Genomic DNA, 18,492 nt, shown 5'->3' with positions numbered 1-18,492 from the left:
TGCAATGCTGGAGCAGCTGAACTACCCAGAACAGGCTTGTGTTGTAATAGTGTGGGCCGCTTTGTCTCGAATCCGCAGTTCTATCTGGGAGGGTCTTGCAAAGTATTCTACGAAGAGTTTTCTCCATTACTTGCATAGAATGGTAAGACTTTAATGAAAGCAACATGTATACATTACTTAATAACTGTTTTTCAGAACTGATTTTCTCTAGTAGAAAAAATAGTACAAAGAATTTTTTTTTTAATTTATCACTTAAAGAATTGTGAATTGCCTAAGCCTCATCTCTAAATATTTTGGTCTGTAGGGCCCCACATTTCCAAGAATCTATGGAAGTTTTGACTTTAGCCTATCCAAAGTGGGCAGATCAAGCTCCAGGTATTTATTGCAGAGTGTGGAATGAAGATTTTCGTACTGAACTCCCATCTCTTCTTCCGCAAAGAGTAAAGCTTCAGACCTTTTTTTCCTAAGAAGAGAGCTTTCCTTTGGAGGTCTGAATTTGCACTGGGGGCCTTAATTGAGTTCTTTGGTAACTGATGAACTTCCCTCTTCTGTACTTAGAAGACCCTCTTGAATGCCCACTTATTTTATCTATACATGTTCCTTCAAGTTCTTACCTAAAGAGTTTTCCTCTGTATGACAAAGCTGCTTACTTTAAATGCTCATTACTACTCACTTTTTATGCTGAAGGAATGCATATTTGAGTTGCTGTATGCATATAATGATCAACGTGTGCCTTCTTCTTAATTATATCATTGGTGTACCTGATAAGCCTCTTCAGGGGTCAAAATAATTAATTCTACAGAAATCCAATCCTATTGGCCTTCCATTCAGCTGAATCATTTCAAAATTTATTACATAATGTTTCCTTTATATACAAATTGTAAATTCTTTACAACTAAAAAAAGCATTACGTAAATGCAGCATTTACATTATGGTTTTGATAACTGTAAGTCTTGACCCATGGTTAGGTGATCAGATCAACCATAAAAGTGTTAGGAAAACTAGCTTGATTAAATTAAGAAGAAGGTGCTATATTAATAATAAGTAAGCTAGCCATTTTAGGTAACTTGACTCTTCCAATATTTCTTTAACGTTTGATGTAAAATTTAATATGCATTTAACACAGTTTATTTTTTTTCTTTCTTAGAGAGACACCTCCTCTATGGGCGACCTGCAGTGCTTTATCGGACTAGATATGATATCTTATATCACACTGACTTTGAAAGTGGTTATAGTGAAATATTCCTAATGCCACTCTGGACATCATATACTGTTTCCAAACAGGTCATTGAGAAAATTGGATTTTATATTTTTTATTTTAATACATTCCTCACGTTAATACAATGATTCCTTGCTTAACAGAATTTTGTCTTAGAAAATATTTTATTTTTTCTTAATGACAGAAATCCTATGTTGGATTAATTGTAAGATATTTTGTATTAGCCTTTATTCAATGTTCTGGTAATTCCATGGGAATATGTTAAACATTGAAGGTAGGTCACTAATTCTTTTATTTTCTTTTACTCTGCCTAAGTCATTGCCTGATAGTTATGGAAACTGCCAAGGTTTGTTTGTTTATTTTAATAGACTTTATTTTTTAAGAGCACATTTTATTTCTCAGCAAGATTGAGTGTAAAGTGCAGAGTTCCCACATACTCACCCACTCCCCTCCAACCTCCCCCACTATCAGCATCTTTTTTTTGTTTTTTTTGTTTTTTCTAATGTTTTGAGACTGAGTCTTGCTCTGTCTCCCAGGCTGGAGTGCAGTGGCATGATCTCAGCTCACTGCAACCTCCTCCTCCTGGGTTCAAGTGATTCTCCTGTCTCAGCCTCCCGAGTAGCTGGAATTAGAGATGCACGCCACCACACCTGGCTAATTTTTGTATTTTTAGCAGAGATGGAGTTTTGTCATGTTGGTCAGGCTGGTCTTGAACTCCTGACCTCAGGTGATCTGCCTGCCTCGGCCTCCCAAAGTGCTGGGATTACAGGCGTGAGCCACCACGCCTGGCCCTGGTTTGTTTTTTAATAAAAGTTTTATGTTGGGGGTTTCAATTTTGATGAAGATGAGATAAATAGATATATATCAGGAATTAGAAAATGTTATTTGGCAGTTGAGGCATGTTTTAAATTTTTTAATACAAAGGAGGAGAACACTTCTACTGCCCTAAACACAGTTTATTGTTAATTTGTACTGTGTACACATATGTATGTTCTTGTACATTCTATACACACACACACACACACACACACGCACATACATACAGATAAATAGTTTATTTAGAGGAGATACATCTATATTGTTTCTAAGAGTGTTATTTTATAAGTTATCTTCGATGAGATTCTATGTATTATTTCAACAGTGGGATTTCTGCTTTATGTTCTGCTTTCTATATTGTTTTACTTAAGACTTTGATAAAGAGAGTTATGTTGATTAAAAAAAGTTTGAAAATTTGTGGCTTACTGTACTTAAAACTAAGGACTTTTAAAAATAAGTCAGACTATCAAAGATAAAAAATTTAAAAAAGGAGTCAGACTATCAGTATACAAGCATAGGAGAAGCCAGATGGGTTTCGATTTCAGCTGTTCATAACAGAGCCACGGCATTGCTGAGTGCCTCTGACTCCCGTGCAGGCTGAGGTTTCCAGCATTCCTGACCATCTGACCAGTTGCGTCCGGCCTGATGTCCGTGTTTCTCCGAGTTTCAGTCAGAACTGTTTGGCCTACAAAAATGATAAGCAGATGTCCTATGGATTCCTGTTTCCTCCTTGTAAGTTAAGAGTATCAAGATCTGATGCCTTCAGAGGGATGTCACATTGTGCAATTTTGGTATTTGGAATTTCAGTGGCTTGGGTTTTCTTCAGGAGAGGGTGCTCAAAAGATTATATAAATGAATTTTTATGGGATCCTTCCAAAATCAGCCAAAAAGTGACTAGCTTTCAAAAAATATAATTCTCCAGGGGAATATTGATGTGCAAGGGAATCTTCTGTGTCCCGCCTTACATTATTAAATGAGAATCTGAAAAGGAAACAGTGAATCATTAAGACACTAGTCCTTTCTGTAATACTGTAGAGGGGATCTCTTAAGATTACCTGACGCCAGGCGTGAGCCACCACTGTAATTGCAAAGTAATCCCAGCACTTTGGGAGGCCAAGGTGGGAGGGTTGCTTGAGTCCGGGAGTTCGAGATGATCCTGGACAACATAGCAAGACCTTGTCTCTACAAAAAAATTAAAAAATTAGCTGAGCTGGTGGCACATGCCTGTAGTCCCTGATACTCTGGAGGCTGAAGTGGGAGGATCCCTTAAATCTGGGAGATTGAGGCTACAGTTAGCTGTGATCAGGTCACTGCACTTCACCCTGGGTGACAGAGCAAGATTCCATATTTAGAAAAAAAAATCTGAAGCCCTTAAACCATCTCTCATTACCTTGATGATTTTTTTTTAAGTCTAAATGGCACTGATGAAATCAAGGAGTTATTTTACATAATGTTGGTGGACTCAAGAAGTAGATAGTAAGAAAAAAACATTGTAAATGGCTTTTGGGAGAGAGCTATTGAGTGAAGAAGAGACTGAGTGGGAGGGGAGTAGGGAGATGTTGTATAAAGCAGGTAGGAGTGGGAATGAAAGAGTAGATTCATTTACTTCATGTTGTTTGGACCATTTAAGAAAATTCTACCCCCCCCTTTTTTTTTTAACTGATATAGATTTTGGTAAGCAATGTATACTATTTGTTTTCCTAATGTTTAGATCTGAGCTCTTCACCAGAGGCTAAATATGATGCATTCCTTGTAACCAATATGGTTCCAATGTATCCTGCTTTCAAACGTAAGTCCAATATTTACCTAATACACTGTTATTTATGAAAATAAACATTTTTAAATTTACCCCTTACCTTTTCTACCTCTGTTAATTTTAATAAGAATACTTTTCATGTGTTTAACCTTTATAATTTTTGAGGAACTTTCATGTAAACTTTCTACTGTTGATCCAAAATTTGAATCTGTGAGGAAGGTTGGCTGGTAGTTTATCCCTGGTTTATAAGAAATTGGTATCACAGAAAGTGACCACAGGTCATGCATGGTAGAAACTGAACTAACCCAAGTTTGTGTTTTTCTTCTAATCTGGTTGTTATTTTTATTTCAATGCTTATTATCTTAATGGTTAAAAAGGGTCTTCACTATATTTTGAAAGCCACTTGATATTTAACAGCATCTATATTTATTTGTTGAGCATTACAGTAAATGCCAGTAGCACCTCTTCCTCTTGGGGTGATAACATTTTCTGAATGTTGGCCCTGAAACCCAGCAAGAGCTGAAAGGGCCTTCTGAATCATCGGAGTGTTTATTTCAGATGATTTTAGTCCTGTACCAATTATTTTAGTTTCTTTGAACATTTGTAATTTCTTTGTACCTGACATAAATATTTGTGGATGCTAGTGAAGTCAAGAATTGTATAGGCACAATGAGCTCGGGCACAAAATACCAAGTTCCTGGAGTGTGACCACAGGCTGTGTGATCATAGAAATGTCATTAAATCTCTCATTTGTAAAATTAAGAGATATGATTGCATGACCTCTAAGGTTTATATGGATTTCTGACTTAATTATCCAGTGGCAAAAGCACTGCATTTTTTGTTTCTATTAACTATTCATCTATGTCTCCATCCTCATTCATCCATCCATCCATCCATCCATCCCCCCATCCACCCATCCATCCTTTTATCTATCCATGTGTTCAAAGATAGAGTAAGCATTATTAAGTAGCTTTTACCACCTTTCAGTACATTTGTAGTGAACAGAACTTACATCGTTATGGGAAAGGTAGGAAAAGGAAGCACCTCTATGTGCTTCAACTTGATGGAGGAGGTTCCGGCTGTGTTATGTAACTCTCAGGGCTGAAAGGGAGCCTCAAAATAGGAGTGGGCGATTGTGGAGTGTCAGCTACAGTGGCAGGCCTCCGCAGCTTAGCATTGGTGAAAAGGGCCACACGGTTTAGAGAAAAAAAATGTTTATTTGATGTCCTAGTTAGTAAATGAAGGTTTATTCAAAGAGAATTTATTGCTTATGAGTGAAAAAAGTATGCTTTTAAAAGATTTCTTGGTTTGTTCTCAGACCCAATTGAGAAGCATTTCAGAAACTCACATAGTTACATATATCACAATATTACATAGAATGCAGCTTCATTTAATTTCCGCAAATCAGGGTTCCCTGGATTTATTTATTCTTTATTGATGTGTTTTTTTGACCAAATGGCAATCAAGGCAACAGACAGTACCACCCTGAGGCTGGTGTGGAGAAGGCCTTTCATAGAGAGCTTGCTGTTCTCCACGATGGGGGTGGTTTTTCACATGCCACATTTCTGCGGGCCTGGCCTTTTGACTGTTCTCATTGTTGTTTCTTTCCTTCCCTTCCTCTCCATTTTTTCTTCATGCTTAACATTTGAACACCTTTCTTACTGTCTGGCTGCTTTCTTGACTGCAAATAATTATCTAAGGTATTTTGGCTCTTGTGGGCTGCTCTGCCATTCAGAGTTTCAGAAGGCAGGAAGAGCAATTGAAGCAGTATGAGAAGGATGGCCAGGTGCTTTTTAATAAGGGGAGGGAAGAGGGGTTAACAGCCAGAACCGCATGACACCCATGTTGAAGAGAGCATGGCGAATTCGATCTAATATTTCAGAACCAGCCCATTGCTTGCCTATCCTGTCTTCTGTTATTCTCTTGTTTTTCCCCATTTCCATTCTGCCCTTCTGGTTGGCCATTATGGAAATTAGAGGCAGAGGGGACAAGGCAATTCTCTGCAGGGGATGACAGTGAAAGTGAGAAAGAATTATAGAGGAGAAAGCAGACATGCACAGATCAGGGAATGTTTTTCAAACAAAGGAAAGAGCAAGTGCAAAAGCTTAGCCTGAAATAAGTTTGGCAAAATTAGGGGACAGGAAGAAAGTCTTGCGCGTGATAGGGAAAGGGGTAGGAAGTAAGTCACAGAGGTAAGCAAAGACCATGGTGGGGAGTTGGGATTTCATTCTAATTACGATTAAAAATAATCTGGAGTGTTGGAAATGGGTGGTGTGTGTGCACGCGTGCAGGAGAAAGAGACGATCTGACTTGTGGTGTAAAAGGATCCGTCCGGCTACGATATGGGGGAGTGGGCTACAAGGTACAAGGGAAGTAAGCGTTTCACAGGGAACCCAGGGAGTAGTCTTTTGTGGTGTGATAGTTCACTTCAGAGAGGATGGTAAGTTAGACCAAGATAGAGCAGTGAAAAGATGAGAGGTGGTCAAATTTGGGATAATTGGGATGTACCTTGGTGACAGCACTGACAGCAATTGTTCACATGTGTCTATAGCTAGGAGAGAAAGCAAGGATGACTCAGGCTTTTGGCCCAAACACCTGAGTGAGTGCCAGAGCCATTGATTATGATGGAGAAGGCGAGGGTTGGGGCAGGATTAGGAAGGAACATTAAGAATTCTGTTGGATAATATTTTGCTTGACATATTAGGTATTCCAGTGCATTAGGAGGTAGGTGGTTGGATAACATGTCTGGAGCTCCAGGAAAGGTCGGGGTAAAGCTTAAACCTGGGAACTAGCATATTGATGAGATATGAAGGACAAGAAGAAAGAGTAAGGCCTTATTTTCATTACTCTGAAACACCATACTTCCTCTTTTTGCACACTCTGTTCCCTCTGCCTGGTGTGTTCTGCCTGGGAAACACCACCTACTTATTCATGCTTCAGATCTCAGCTTGGGAGGATCCTTTCCTGACTTTTGAACTATGTTAAACTCCCCTACCATTGTTTCATAGCTCTACATTGTTCCCTTTGCTGGTTTGTAAATGACACACACTCTGGTGATGCCATAGAATGGATTCATCTCATGAATCACGACAGCTCTCTTATCTCTTGGCTTGTGACATTTGGCTCGTAGCATGCGTCCTAGAGAGAATTTGGCCAGAGTAAGGAGTTTTCTTCATGAATAATTGGTTTTTGGATTTTTGTCTTTGCACAGGGGTCTGGAATTATTTCCAAAGGGTATTGGTGAAGAAATATGCTTCGGAAAGAAATGGAGTTAACGTGATAAGTGGGCCGATCTTCGACTATGACTATGATGGCTTACATGACACAGAGGACAAAATAAAACAGTAAGCCTTTCATTTCTACTCAGTGTGTGATTCTTAAGTCCCAAGATCTCACTCAAGAAGTTTTTCAAATATTCATGTACTAGAGAAGAGATGACACCCCTTAATTTTTTGAATTTTCAATTTTTTTTTTTTTTTTTGAGACGGTGTCTTGCTCTGTTGCCCAGGCTGGACTGCAGTGGTGTGATCTCAGCTCACTGCAACCTCTGCCTCCTGGGTTCAAGTGATCCTCCTGCCTCAGCCTCCTGAGTAACTGGGATTACAGGCATGCACCACCACATCCAGCTGATTTTTGTATTTTTACCAGAGACGGGGTTTCACCATGTTGGCCAGGCTGGTCTTGAACTCCTGACCTTAAGTGATCTACCCTCCTCGGCCTCCCAAAGTTCTGGGATTCCAGGTGTAAGCCACTGTGCCCAGCCTGCATTTATCAATTCTTTTGATTAAATGGGCATTGGTGGTTGGAATGGAATTCTGGGTTTTGTGGTAAATAAATGCACTTTTTTATTCTATGAAAAAAATGTATGAAGGGATTTAATTTTGTTTAGTCATTTCTTCAACAGCTCTTCAATGGGAAGATGACCATTCCCACTTATCTTCATTATTCGGGTGGGACTGAAGAATCCCTTAGATTTTCTGAGTCAGTACCTCCCAGCAGGAAAGTGCGTGTGGACTTGGATTGAATCTGGTTGTCTCTGTCTCTTTGTTGCTGTTGGGCATATAAAAGCCATTATCTGTGCTCATAGGGGGCCCCACAGTCTAGCGGAGAAGGCAAGATTTAGAGTGATTGGGATGTATTTTCACTGTACAAAATTAAATAACTACATTCTGAATTTGTCAACAAATTTGTATTTGTTGACAAATTCAGAATGTAGTTATTTAATTTTATACAAGCATGAAACAATCAGCAGCCCAGAGTATAAGGGAGGGTTTAATTGTGATTTAGAGATAATTACAGAATAAATTGCTATTTTATAAACACAGATAAATAAGATAGAAATTATCTTACTTCTTTTCCAGTCATTCTGAAGAGAAATTTTGTGTAAATTGCACATTTATTTTATTGCTGATCACTGTTAGCCAAAATTAAATTAGTAGTTAAATCATAATTTTAATATTTGGAAAATGAATAAAATTAAGATAATAGAAAACCAGGCAAGGAATTATGAATTTCTGTACTGATCTCTACAGGAAAATATTTTTTATACCTCTAGGTCCATCATTAGCACTCAGTCCTTAGTACTTCCTTTGGTAAATGAGTTCTTTGTATCAAGTTCTGCATCTCATTGTAGCTTGAAAAGGTCATTATTCTGCTAGCTCTAATGTCTCTTGCCCCTGGTCCATTTTATACAACTCTAGGAAAGTTATCTTCCTGAAACATGGATCTAATAATGAATGACATTCCCTAGCACAAAAACCTTTAATGGAGCATTACTACCTAAATAATAATGCCCCAGTCCATATCCTGGCACTCAGAACCCACCATAATTTGGCTTTTATTGACTCTTCCAGCCTTTCATTTCTACTGCATTGGTCTATTCACCATTACCTGTCTCCAGTTCTTAGATCAATCCATTTTCTTTGCCTGGAGTATCTTTCTTACTCTGCCAGGTTGAGGAGTGAGGGGATTCCAGGCAAAGAAAACATTATCTTCAAAGACATAGAAGCGGGCTAGTGCTTAGAAGTGAAAAATGATTCAATCGAATGGGGATTAATTTTAGTGACTTAGGTAGTATTCATTGATCTCCATTTAAAAAAGAAAGCTTCAACATCAACTCATCAACTGTGACTTCGTTTTACCTTCCTGTTTCAGGTACGTGGAAGGCAGTTCCATTCCTGTTCCAACTCACTACTACAGCATCATCACCAGCTGTCTGGATTTCACTCAGCCTGCTGACAAGTGTGACGGCCCTCTCTCTGTGTCCTCCTTCATCCTGCCTCACCGGCCTGACAACGAGGAGAGCTGCAATGTGAGTTTACAGAGAGAGTCCTTTAGGATTTGCTTCCATAGTTCACCTTCGTTTCTTACTTTATATTTCCATCATTGAACTAGAACATACTTATTATAAAGCATTCACCCTAAACAGAAAAAAGAAAGGAACCAAACAGAACTTTGCTTAACATGTAGGAATTTTGCCTTCTAATGACTTTTTATTTTTCAATGTATGTGTGCATTTAACATAACTCTATCACTGTGTACAATTTTGAGAAATAAGTGTCCAAATGTTTTTCATTTTGCAAAAGAAAGTGGAGAATGACAAAATTTTATAAAAAAGTAGAAACTAGCAAAATTTTGATAATTGTTGAAACTTGGTAAGAGGTCATGGAGTTTTATTATATTACTCACTTCACTTTTCTGGATGTTTAAAAATTTCTATATTAAAAACTTTTTTCTTTTTTAGCTCTGTCGCCCAGGCTGGAGTGCAGTGGTTTGATCTTGGCTCACTGCAACCTTCACCTCCTGGGTTCAAGTGATTCTCCTGCCTCAGCCTCCCGAGTAGCTGGGATTATAGGCGGGCACCACCATGGCCAGCTAATTTTTGTATTTTTAGTAGAGATGGGGTTTCACCATGTTGGCCAGGCTGGTCTCGAACTCCTGACCTCAAGTGATCCACTTGCCTTGGCCTCCCAAAGTGCTGGGATTATAGGCATGAGCCACTGTGTGTGGCCCATAATGAAAACTTTTTTTTTTTTTTTTTTTTGAGGCGGAGTCTCACTCTGTCACCTAGGCTGGAGTGCAGTGGTGTGATCTTGGCTCACTGCAAGCTCCGCCTCCCGGGCTTCACACCATTCTCCTGCCTCAGCCTCCCGAATAGCTGGGACTATAGGCGCCCGCAACCACGCCCGGCTAATTTTTGTATTTTTAGTAGAGACGGGGTTCCACCGTGTTAGCCAGGATGGTCTCAATCTCCTGACCTCGTGATCCGCCCACCTTGGCCTCCCAAAGTGCTGGGATGACAGGTGTGAGCCACTGCACCCAGCCATGGAAACTTTTTAATACACACACATACACACACACACACACACACACAGATGAAGCAAGAGCAAGCGAGAAAGAAATCTATACCTTGCTAATCAGGTTTGCTACTAGTTATGATGGAGGTGTAACAGTCACTCTTTTCTCAGATAGCACAGATGACTCCCGATTCACTCATCCCGTGGGGAGACAGCTAGGATGCAGGATGGCATCATGAAAACACTAGGGAGGAAGACAGGAGCCATGCTATATGCTCCTGGCCCTGTACTAACTTGACACTCAGGGACAAATAGAAAAATCTTCAGGTCCTTTTAATTTGATGGAAAGTCTGTGCTCAAGATTGATTTTAGAAGTAATAGTCTATGCTTTTGTTTCACATAACAGAAGAAGTAGAGATGTAATCTACAGAAGATAATCTTTAGTCAACAAGTACTACTCAAATTCCTAAGTTGTATAAGGTGCTCTAGGAGAAACAAGAGTGTATTAGACACACTCACTATTCCTAGGCAGCCCACAGAGTGGGTCAACAAATAAAACAGGTATGGAAATTGCCACACTGAAAGGCAAGGAGCCGTAAGAATAGCTTCAGTAGAGATGATCAGCTTTGTGGGCAAGATAGTTTTTGATCTGTGACTTCAATTATGGGTGAAGATTGAGTCTATGAATGTAGAAGAAAATTAGAAAGTTTAAATATATCCCAGAAAGTGAATTAAGTTTTGCCTGAATATTAGAAATGAGGGCAAATAGTGGGAGAAAAGATTTTAAAAGTTGATTGGAATCGAATTTTTAAAAAGGAGTAGTAGTAATAGTGACTATAGCAGTCATCATAGCAGGAGCAGTAGTGGTAGTTGTTATCATTTATTGAGTACATGTTGTGATCCGATTATGTGCAGGTCCTTTACATATATTATTTCTAATCATATAATCACAGTATGAGGCAAATATGTGTATATATGATCTCTCCCCTGCCTTTTTGTTAACTGTTGAGAAATTTATAGCTACTAAGGGGAAAGTATGTTGTGTGATTACTTGGTTAGTCAGCAGAAGAGCAGAGCTTTAGATTTAAGGCCTCTGACTCCAACAGCCCATCCTCTTTCCAGTTTATTGGACTTCCGTAGTAGAACTTTGGGACTTCAGGAATTTTTTCTTACGATTAAGGCATTAGGTACCCGAGGAAAATGTTTAGTTGGAAGAGCAACGTTTTGGGCTCTGCTTTAGGAAGAGAAATTTGAAATGGAGGAGGCTGAACATTGTGCTCAAAGGGCTTTGGCAAGATTCACAGGAGTGAGGCAAGAGAGAACTTGAACTGGGGTTGTGGTCTTGGAGATCTAAAAGGAAGGATGGAAGACAACAATATTATACTTGAAGGCTCCATAGGGTTTTATAAATGATGGGAATGGGTGGTAGAGAAATGTGGAAACTGCAAGTGAGAGACAAGCTGTTATCAACTTACTGGCTTGGCCCTCTCAATTTTGGTTGTTTACAACCACAAGAGCCCCAGGTGGATGTAATGCCTCTGTAGAACATGGTATACATTCGCTAAGCTTCAGTTTTATTAGAAACTTGTGGGGAGGTGAAATTCTTGCAAATTTCTGTTGTATTATGGGATAAAAATTAAAATTGCCATACAGTTCTAAGACGAAAAGACTACAAAGGTATTTCGTATATATAGTAGGCCATTTAAGGTGTACCTAGATTCCTGGGGAATACATGTTCAAGTTCAGTCATTAGAGGAATTTGGTGATGGAGAGTTTTAAAAATACTGCTCTAAACTCAATGCAAAGGATGTTCTGTAATTGATCTAAATTTTATATCTGAAAAATGAAATCCACTGAAGTCCTCATAGGCTTTCCTCTCTCTACTGGTTCCTGACTCTGCACAGAGTTTGGAGGCATTTCTTGTAGAGTTCACGGCCAGCATGCTTCTCGTTGAAGGGTCACCTGTTCATGTAGAAACTTTCCTTCCTGTGAATTTTACCTTAAAACTGCTGGGACCTGAATTCACAAACCTGGGGAGAAAGTCAGGGAGAAAAGACGGGTGAAGAATAAATGTCCATAATGAGGAAGACAGCAAGCAAGTTCATGGATTGTGCTTTTGTTTGCATTAATATTCTAAGTGATTTATTTTTAAAGTCTTTCCTGTCCTCCCTACCTTGCTGTTCATGAACTTTTATTTGAATTTTCTTAGTTTTGCATCTTGCAGCATAGTCTTCATCAGCGAATGCTTCTGTGGATTGCCAGCTAACATCAAGACAGAAGATATTTTCTTCACAGGCCACATAGCTAGTATTTCCTAATGATGAATTATAGGACAGATTTCAGGGTGTGAGAACCAGAAGAGACTGCCTCTCCAATGAAATTGGCAAATCACTTCCCAAGGAAAGAAATAGCAAAAGACAGATGTTTTTGCAGAATTCTTATAATCCTAGCTAGCCGTCATTTAAATTAGGAAAAATCTTTTCACCCCTGTCCACACATTCAAATGACTGCATTTACAAAGAAAAAATTGGACTGACTGACCATTGAAAAATCAAACAAATGAGCTGAATATGAAAATTCTCTCAAAATACAGGCTCATGCTTGCCCTGCTTACTCTGAGGGGGTCCTGACCCATCTGGAGACCTCCTACTTCGTTAATTATAGGGTCATGCTGAGGACTGGTCAGTACCATTGTGGGTAGAGTTATATTTAGGTCTTTCCTTTCCTGTGAATCGCAGAGATCTTGGTTAGGTTGGGTTAGGAGGGTGGGACATGAAGGTTAAAATTCTTACCTCCCCAGCCTGCAAAGCAATTTCTTCCCCTTTCTTCATTTTGCCTGAGATGGCCAGGCATCAGTTTCCTGAACCAACACCCTCCCGGAACATATTTAGCACTGGCACAAGCTGCTGCAGTTCCCTGTCCAGGTTTGTGTGGGTTGGAGCTTTCCGAGAAAGCCCATTGCAGGTTCTCGGGCTTTGGTGGATAGTTCATTGAGACTACTAGTGGTAAAGAGTTGGATGAGGGCATGTCTGAATATTCCCAGACCTGGGACATGCAGCCACCCTTCAACTTATAGAAGGGCTCTTGGAAGCCATTCCAATTCCGGAGGCATTTGTGAATGGAATTACTTGCAAAGGCCCCCCTGCTCAATGTCTACTAATGAAAGTAGACACTGCTCCATATTCACAGGGCTCTTAGACCTCACTCTTTCCCTAAACTTCCCACAAAAATGAAAGAAGCTATTTTTGAGATGCAAAGAACTGCTTCCCCTGAATTACCTTTTAGTTTCAAGTTAGACAAGTTGTTTGATGTAGGACATCTGAATGTCTTTCATCTAGAACTTGTGTCAGTGGGGCAGTTTTTGGCAAGCAGCTAAGACAGAGATTCACTTCCTTTCTTCCGTGTTTCCTTGCTTTACCTTTTCCCCCCACTTCTTCCCTCCTCTCCTCCCTACCTCCCAGGGAGCTGCAGAAGTAAGCATTATTATCCTTGTGAACCAAGGAAGAAAGTGAGGCCTCAAGAAGTCAACTAGCTTGACCAAGGTTTCATAGCCAAGAAGTAGTACAGCCTCATTTCCAACTCTGGCCTTTTGGGCCCCAGAGCGCCAGATGTATCAACTGAGCGGCTTCGAGTTGACCTCATTTTTCAAATAGCAATTTATGCATTCTAGTAGATGACGTAGTTGATGCAGCAGTTTCTTTTGAAAAACTAGGAATGCACACACACAATTTTGTGCATTAGGCTTAAGTTCTTCACTTTCCTTGGGAAGCAGAAGCATATTCCAAATTACTTGTACTCTGTGCTCAATACTGCAATTTGACAGCTTGGAAAAGAAACAAATTACTGAATTCTCTAGGGCCTTTGGTTTTCCTAATTTTGATTTATGTTCTGAGAACCTATTGAGTCAAATGCCCTCTGACACCACATGTCTCGTTTATTTGGTACAGTTAATTGCTGTTGAAAATGTTTACAGCCGAGGGCAGGTATTTGTGGCACATTACCAATAGGAATGCGGTGGAGTGGCAGGGAGGCCAGGAAGGATCAACATGCAGTGGCTCTGTGTGCAAGAGTGCACAGAGGTCATTTGTGGACTTGGAGTAAACTGACCGTTTGGAGAAACTCCTCTGGAAAATTCTGATTCTGATTTTGTTCTATTTCCATTGCAGAGCTCAGAGGACGAGTCGAAATGGGTAGAAGAACTCATGAAGATGCACACAGCTCGGGTGCGTGACATTGAACATCTCACCAGCCTGGACTTCTTCCGAAAGACCAGCCGCAGCTACCCAGAAATCCTGACACTCAAGACATACCTGCATACATATGAGAGCGAGATTTAACTTTCTGAGCATCTGCAGTACAGTCTTATCAACTGGTTGTATATTTTTATATTGTTTTTGTATTTATTAATTTGAAACCAGGACATTAAAAATGTTAGTATTTTAATCCTGTACCAAATCTGACATATTATGCCTGAATGACTCCACTGTTTTTCTCTAATGCTTGATTTAGGTAGCCTTGTGTTCTGAATAGAGCTTGTAATAAATACTGCAGCTTGAGTTTTTAGTGGAAGCTTCTAAATGGTGCTGCAGATTTGATATTTGCATTGAGGAAATATTAATTTTCCAATGCACAGTTGCCACATTTAGTCCTGTACTGTATGGAAACACTGATTTTGTAAAGTTGCCTTTATTTGCTGTTAACTGTTAACTATGACAGATATATTTAAGCCTTATAAACCAATCTTAAACATAATAAATCACACATTCAGTTTTTTTCTGGTTTTATTTGGCTTTTATTTCACTTATAAATTAGAGGGTTTGTTTCAGGTGTATTCATGTGTGTAAGGAACACATTTCTTGTACTAGGCCATTTTCCTAGTTGCTTATATGACCTGGATGAGATGGTTTACGTTCATATCTATAGGAAATCAGAAGGGCAGAGGGAAAGAGGAATTAGAAGCACTTCTGAATACAATCTCTCAATGTATCTCTTTTAAAAATATTTTGAAGTTTGGAAAAATAATTTGAAGTTTTGACCAAGTTGGTTCAAAACTGTATTAGATTCAACTTAAACTGCCTTGAACATATATTCTGTACAAGGTATTGACCTAAGAACCCTGGAGGATATAAAGAGAAATAAGATAGTGGGATGAGATATGGATATAAACATGTAATTAGCCAATCCAGGTAGAGAATAACAAATGCCAAGTAAAAAGTATTAGTAACAACACAATAGGACAGAAAGGTCTGAATAGTAATATGTGGGGGTAATTTTAGATGGACATAGTTATGGCTTTAAATACTAATGATGCATGGAGTGAGGAAGTCATTAAAAAAATTTCAGTCTTTCAAATTGTGGCATAGAGAAAGACTCAGAATAGTGTTGTTATATCTCTAACAGTTGTTAATCTCCCTTAAATAAAGAAAACAAGGTCGGGCGCAGTGGCTTGTGCCTGTAATCCCAGCACTTTGGGAAGCTAAGGCAGGCAGATCACTTGAGGTCAGGAGTTCAAGACCAGCCTGGCCAACATGGTGAAACTCCATCTCTACTAAAAATACAAAAAAAAAAAAAAAAAAAAAAAAAAATCCCTGCATGGTGGCATATGCCTGTAATCCCAGCTACTTGGGAGGGTGAGGCAGGGGAATCGCTTGAACCCAGGAGGCAGAGGTTGCAGTGAGCCAAGATAGGCCCACTGCACTCCAGCCTGGGTGACACAGTGAGACTCCATCTCAAAAAAAGGAAAAACAAGCAAACAAAAAAATCAGAAGAAAATAGCCTATTGTTTTGTTTTATTTATTTTCAATTGCTCCCTTTTATGGTCAGTGAAATGAGTTTTAATTTCTATAATTTTTCCTTTAAAAATACATTAAGAAGAAAGACATTATGTCAAAAATAATTTACATCAAAAGTAGCACAGTAAATTTGATGGTATTGGGGATATGTGAAAAATTGGGAAGGCGGTAAGGGAAAAAGTGATGTCCTGGAAACAGGGCTGTAGGACTACACTGGAAGAAGTGATCATGGTGATACCAATGTGGCTGTATTTATAGAGCACTCACTATGTTCCGGGCATGCCTCTGGCACTTCCTATGGTTTGTCTTTGAATGCTGAAAAAATGGGAAGCTCAGAGATTTCATGGAAAGAGGAAGAATGAAGATATGAATGAGGAAGGATGCTTGAACTGGGCTTAGGAGTTTGGGGTAGGGTGAAAGGGTGGTAGAAATGAATTAGAATATGATTCATTATTCATTTAATATTTAACAATAATTTATTGAGCATCTACTATATGCCAGGTTGAGCATCCCAAAGCCGAGAATCTGATATCTGAAATGTTCCCAAATCTGAAATTTTTTGAGTGCCAACACAACGCACAAAAGGAATGCTTGTTGGGATATTGTGGGTTTCAGATTTTTGGATTTGGGATGCTCAACCTAGGCATAATGCAAATATTCCAAAATTTGAAAAATCAAAAATCCAGAACACCTCTTGACCCAACCATTTCAGATAGACAAGGGATACTTTCCATTGAGGATAAAACAGTGAATAAATAAACATAGTTCCTGGCCTCATAGAACTTGAACTTTAACGAAAGAGACCCTTTTAAACACCTCCAATTATATGTTATATGTGCTGTGAAAGAGTTAAACAGGTGGAGGTGAGTAACAAGAAGGTGGAAAAGGAAAGGCTTCATAGGTGAATTTCTAGCCAAGACCTAGGAGATGAGAAGAGCTGGCCTCTAGAAAAAGAGGGACAAAAAGGAAGAGCATGGTCAAGGACTGGGGTCGGGAAAGATCTTCGGGTGTGTGAGAATCTGAAAGAAAACAGATGTGCCTGAATGAAAACGGATGTGCCTGAATACAGTGGTGAGCTGGGTTGGGATCAGGTCAGGTCTCATTGAGGCCCAATAAGCTCCACTGAGGCATTTGGATTCCACTTTAAATGCAATGAGAAATAATGGAAAAGTCTCGGACAGAAGTGTGACGGGATCTGATTTAAGGTCTCACTCAGTACATGAACACCATGTATTAGGTTCGTGCACGAATTAATTGCCGTTTTTGCCATTAAAAGTGATGGCAAAAACGGCAATTAATTTTGCACCAACCTAATAATAATCACATGCTCTGCTCTAGATATAATGCCACATAAAAATACATCTGAGGCCGGGCGCGGTGGCTCACGCCTGTAATCCCAGCACTTTGGGAGGCTGAGGCAGGCGGATTACGAGGTCAGGAGATCGAGACAATCCTGGCTAACATGGTGAAACCCCGTCTCTACTAAAAATACAAAAAATTAGCTGGGCGCAGTGGCGGGTGCCTGTAGTCCCAGCTACTCGAGAGGCTAAGGCAGGAGAATGGCGTGAACCCAGGAGGCAGAGCTTGCAGTGAGCCGAGATCGTGCCACTGCACTCCAGCCTAGGAGACAGCGAAACTCCGTCTCAAACAAACAAACAAAAATCTGATAAGAGAAGGTCCACTTACTAGGTGCTGTAATTGTCTTCCAACAGTAGCATTACAAGAGAGAAGGGTTAATTTTGATTAAAAACAAAAATAATCACGAACTGTTTGCTAAGCTAGGTTCCTCTATCACCTCAGCTTGAACTCTTCTCCAGATAGGTTACACCTGAGGCTCCTGGGGAAGCCGGTTGCAAATTTAGTTGAGTACTGCTGCTCTATTTTTATCTTTAGGCTAAGTCTTTTTTTTTTACTTAAAAATAAACTCCATACCCGAAGAGGACATCAACCACTGTATATTTTCAGGTGAGTGGCTTTGCTGATAAATACGTCATTAATTGTGGAGTTATTTACGAAAATCCCTGAATGGACAGGGACTCTATTAAAATGAGGTCTAGAAGGCTATTTTAAGCTGTTTTTTTTTTTAAATATTGAGACTTAGGTCCATTCATGCTTTCATTGAGCAAGTTGCAAACCACTCACCAGCATGGTGGTCCTGTTCCAGTGGTTTACCCCATTACAGTGAGTTCCTTTTAGGGAGGCAGTTTCTGAAGCCATCCACATAGTTTCCCAAGGGTGAAAACATTCTGAGTTGTTTATAAGAGGGCTGATTAAAAAAAAAAATTATTTGAACAAAAGCAGGGTTTCCTGCCAACTGGGTTTGCATAACTCTGCCCAAGAGCCACAGCCCCAAAACTTCCTGTGCCCATTATTCCTCGTGGTGGTTGGGAAGAGGGTGGCTGCAGATGAGTCCAGATGATTCCTCTTACTTCAGCTCTCCCTCACTATCCCTCTGCTGAGTCAGAACCAGGCCGCCTTGTGGGTGGGAAGTGTTAAAGGCAATGGGAATTACCGCAAGGCTTTGAGGAGAGGGATGAGATGGGACAATGAAGAACATGACTGAGAGTTCAAGTCTGTAGGCTGGGGTGAAGAGCACACTGCTGGAGGTCCAGC

The 18,492-nt window shown here is 39.7% G+C and overlaps 1 protein-coding gene across 12 annotated transcripts in view; it reads left to right on the top strand.

Annotated features, from left to right (window-relative positions):
• Window positions 1-14,859, top strand: part of ENPP2 (ectonucleotide pyrophosphatase/phosphodiesterase 2) — a 116,703-nt gene extending 101,844 nt beyond the window's left edge. For all 12 annotated transcript variants that reach the window (XM_055287126.2, XM_063643524.1, XM_063643527.1 and 9 more), the window contains 6 exons: window positions 1,148-1,284; window positions 2,632-2,767; window positions 3,747-3,824; window positions 7,003-7,135; window positions 8,946-9,102; window positions 14,254-14,859. In XM_055287126.2, the coding sequence (XP_055143101.1) occupies window positions 1,148-1,284; window positions 2,632-2,767; window positions 3,747-3,824; window positions 7,003-7,135; window positions 8,946-9,102; window positions 14,254-14,424 (812 nt within the window). In that variant the 3' untranslated portion in view covers window positions 14,425-14,859. The remainder of the gene's footprint in view (window positions 1-1,147; window positions 1,285-2,631; window positions 2,768-3,746; window positions 3,825-7,002; window positions 7,136-8,945; window positions 9,103-14,253) is intronic.
• The last annotated feature ends 3,633 nt before the right edge of the window (window positions 14,860-18,492 follow it).

Source organism: Symphalangus syndactylus, chromosome 7, assembly GCF_028878055.3.
Source record: "Symphalangus syndactylus isolate Jambi chromosome 7, NHGRI_mSymSyn1-v2.1_pri, whole genome shotgun sequence".
NCBI lineage: Eukaryota > Metazoa > Chordata > Mammalia > Primates > Hylobatidae > Symphalangus > Symphalangus syndactylus.
Note: the sequence above shows the minus strand (reverse complement) of the source record. Positions and strands in the feature narration are given on the sequence as shown.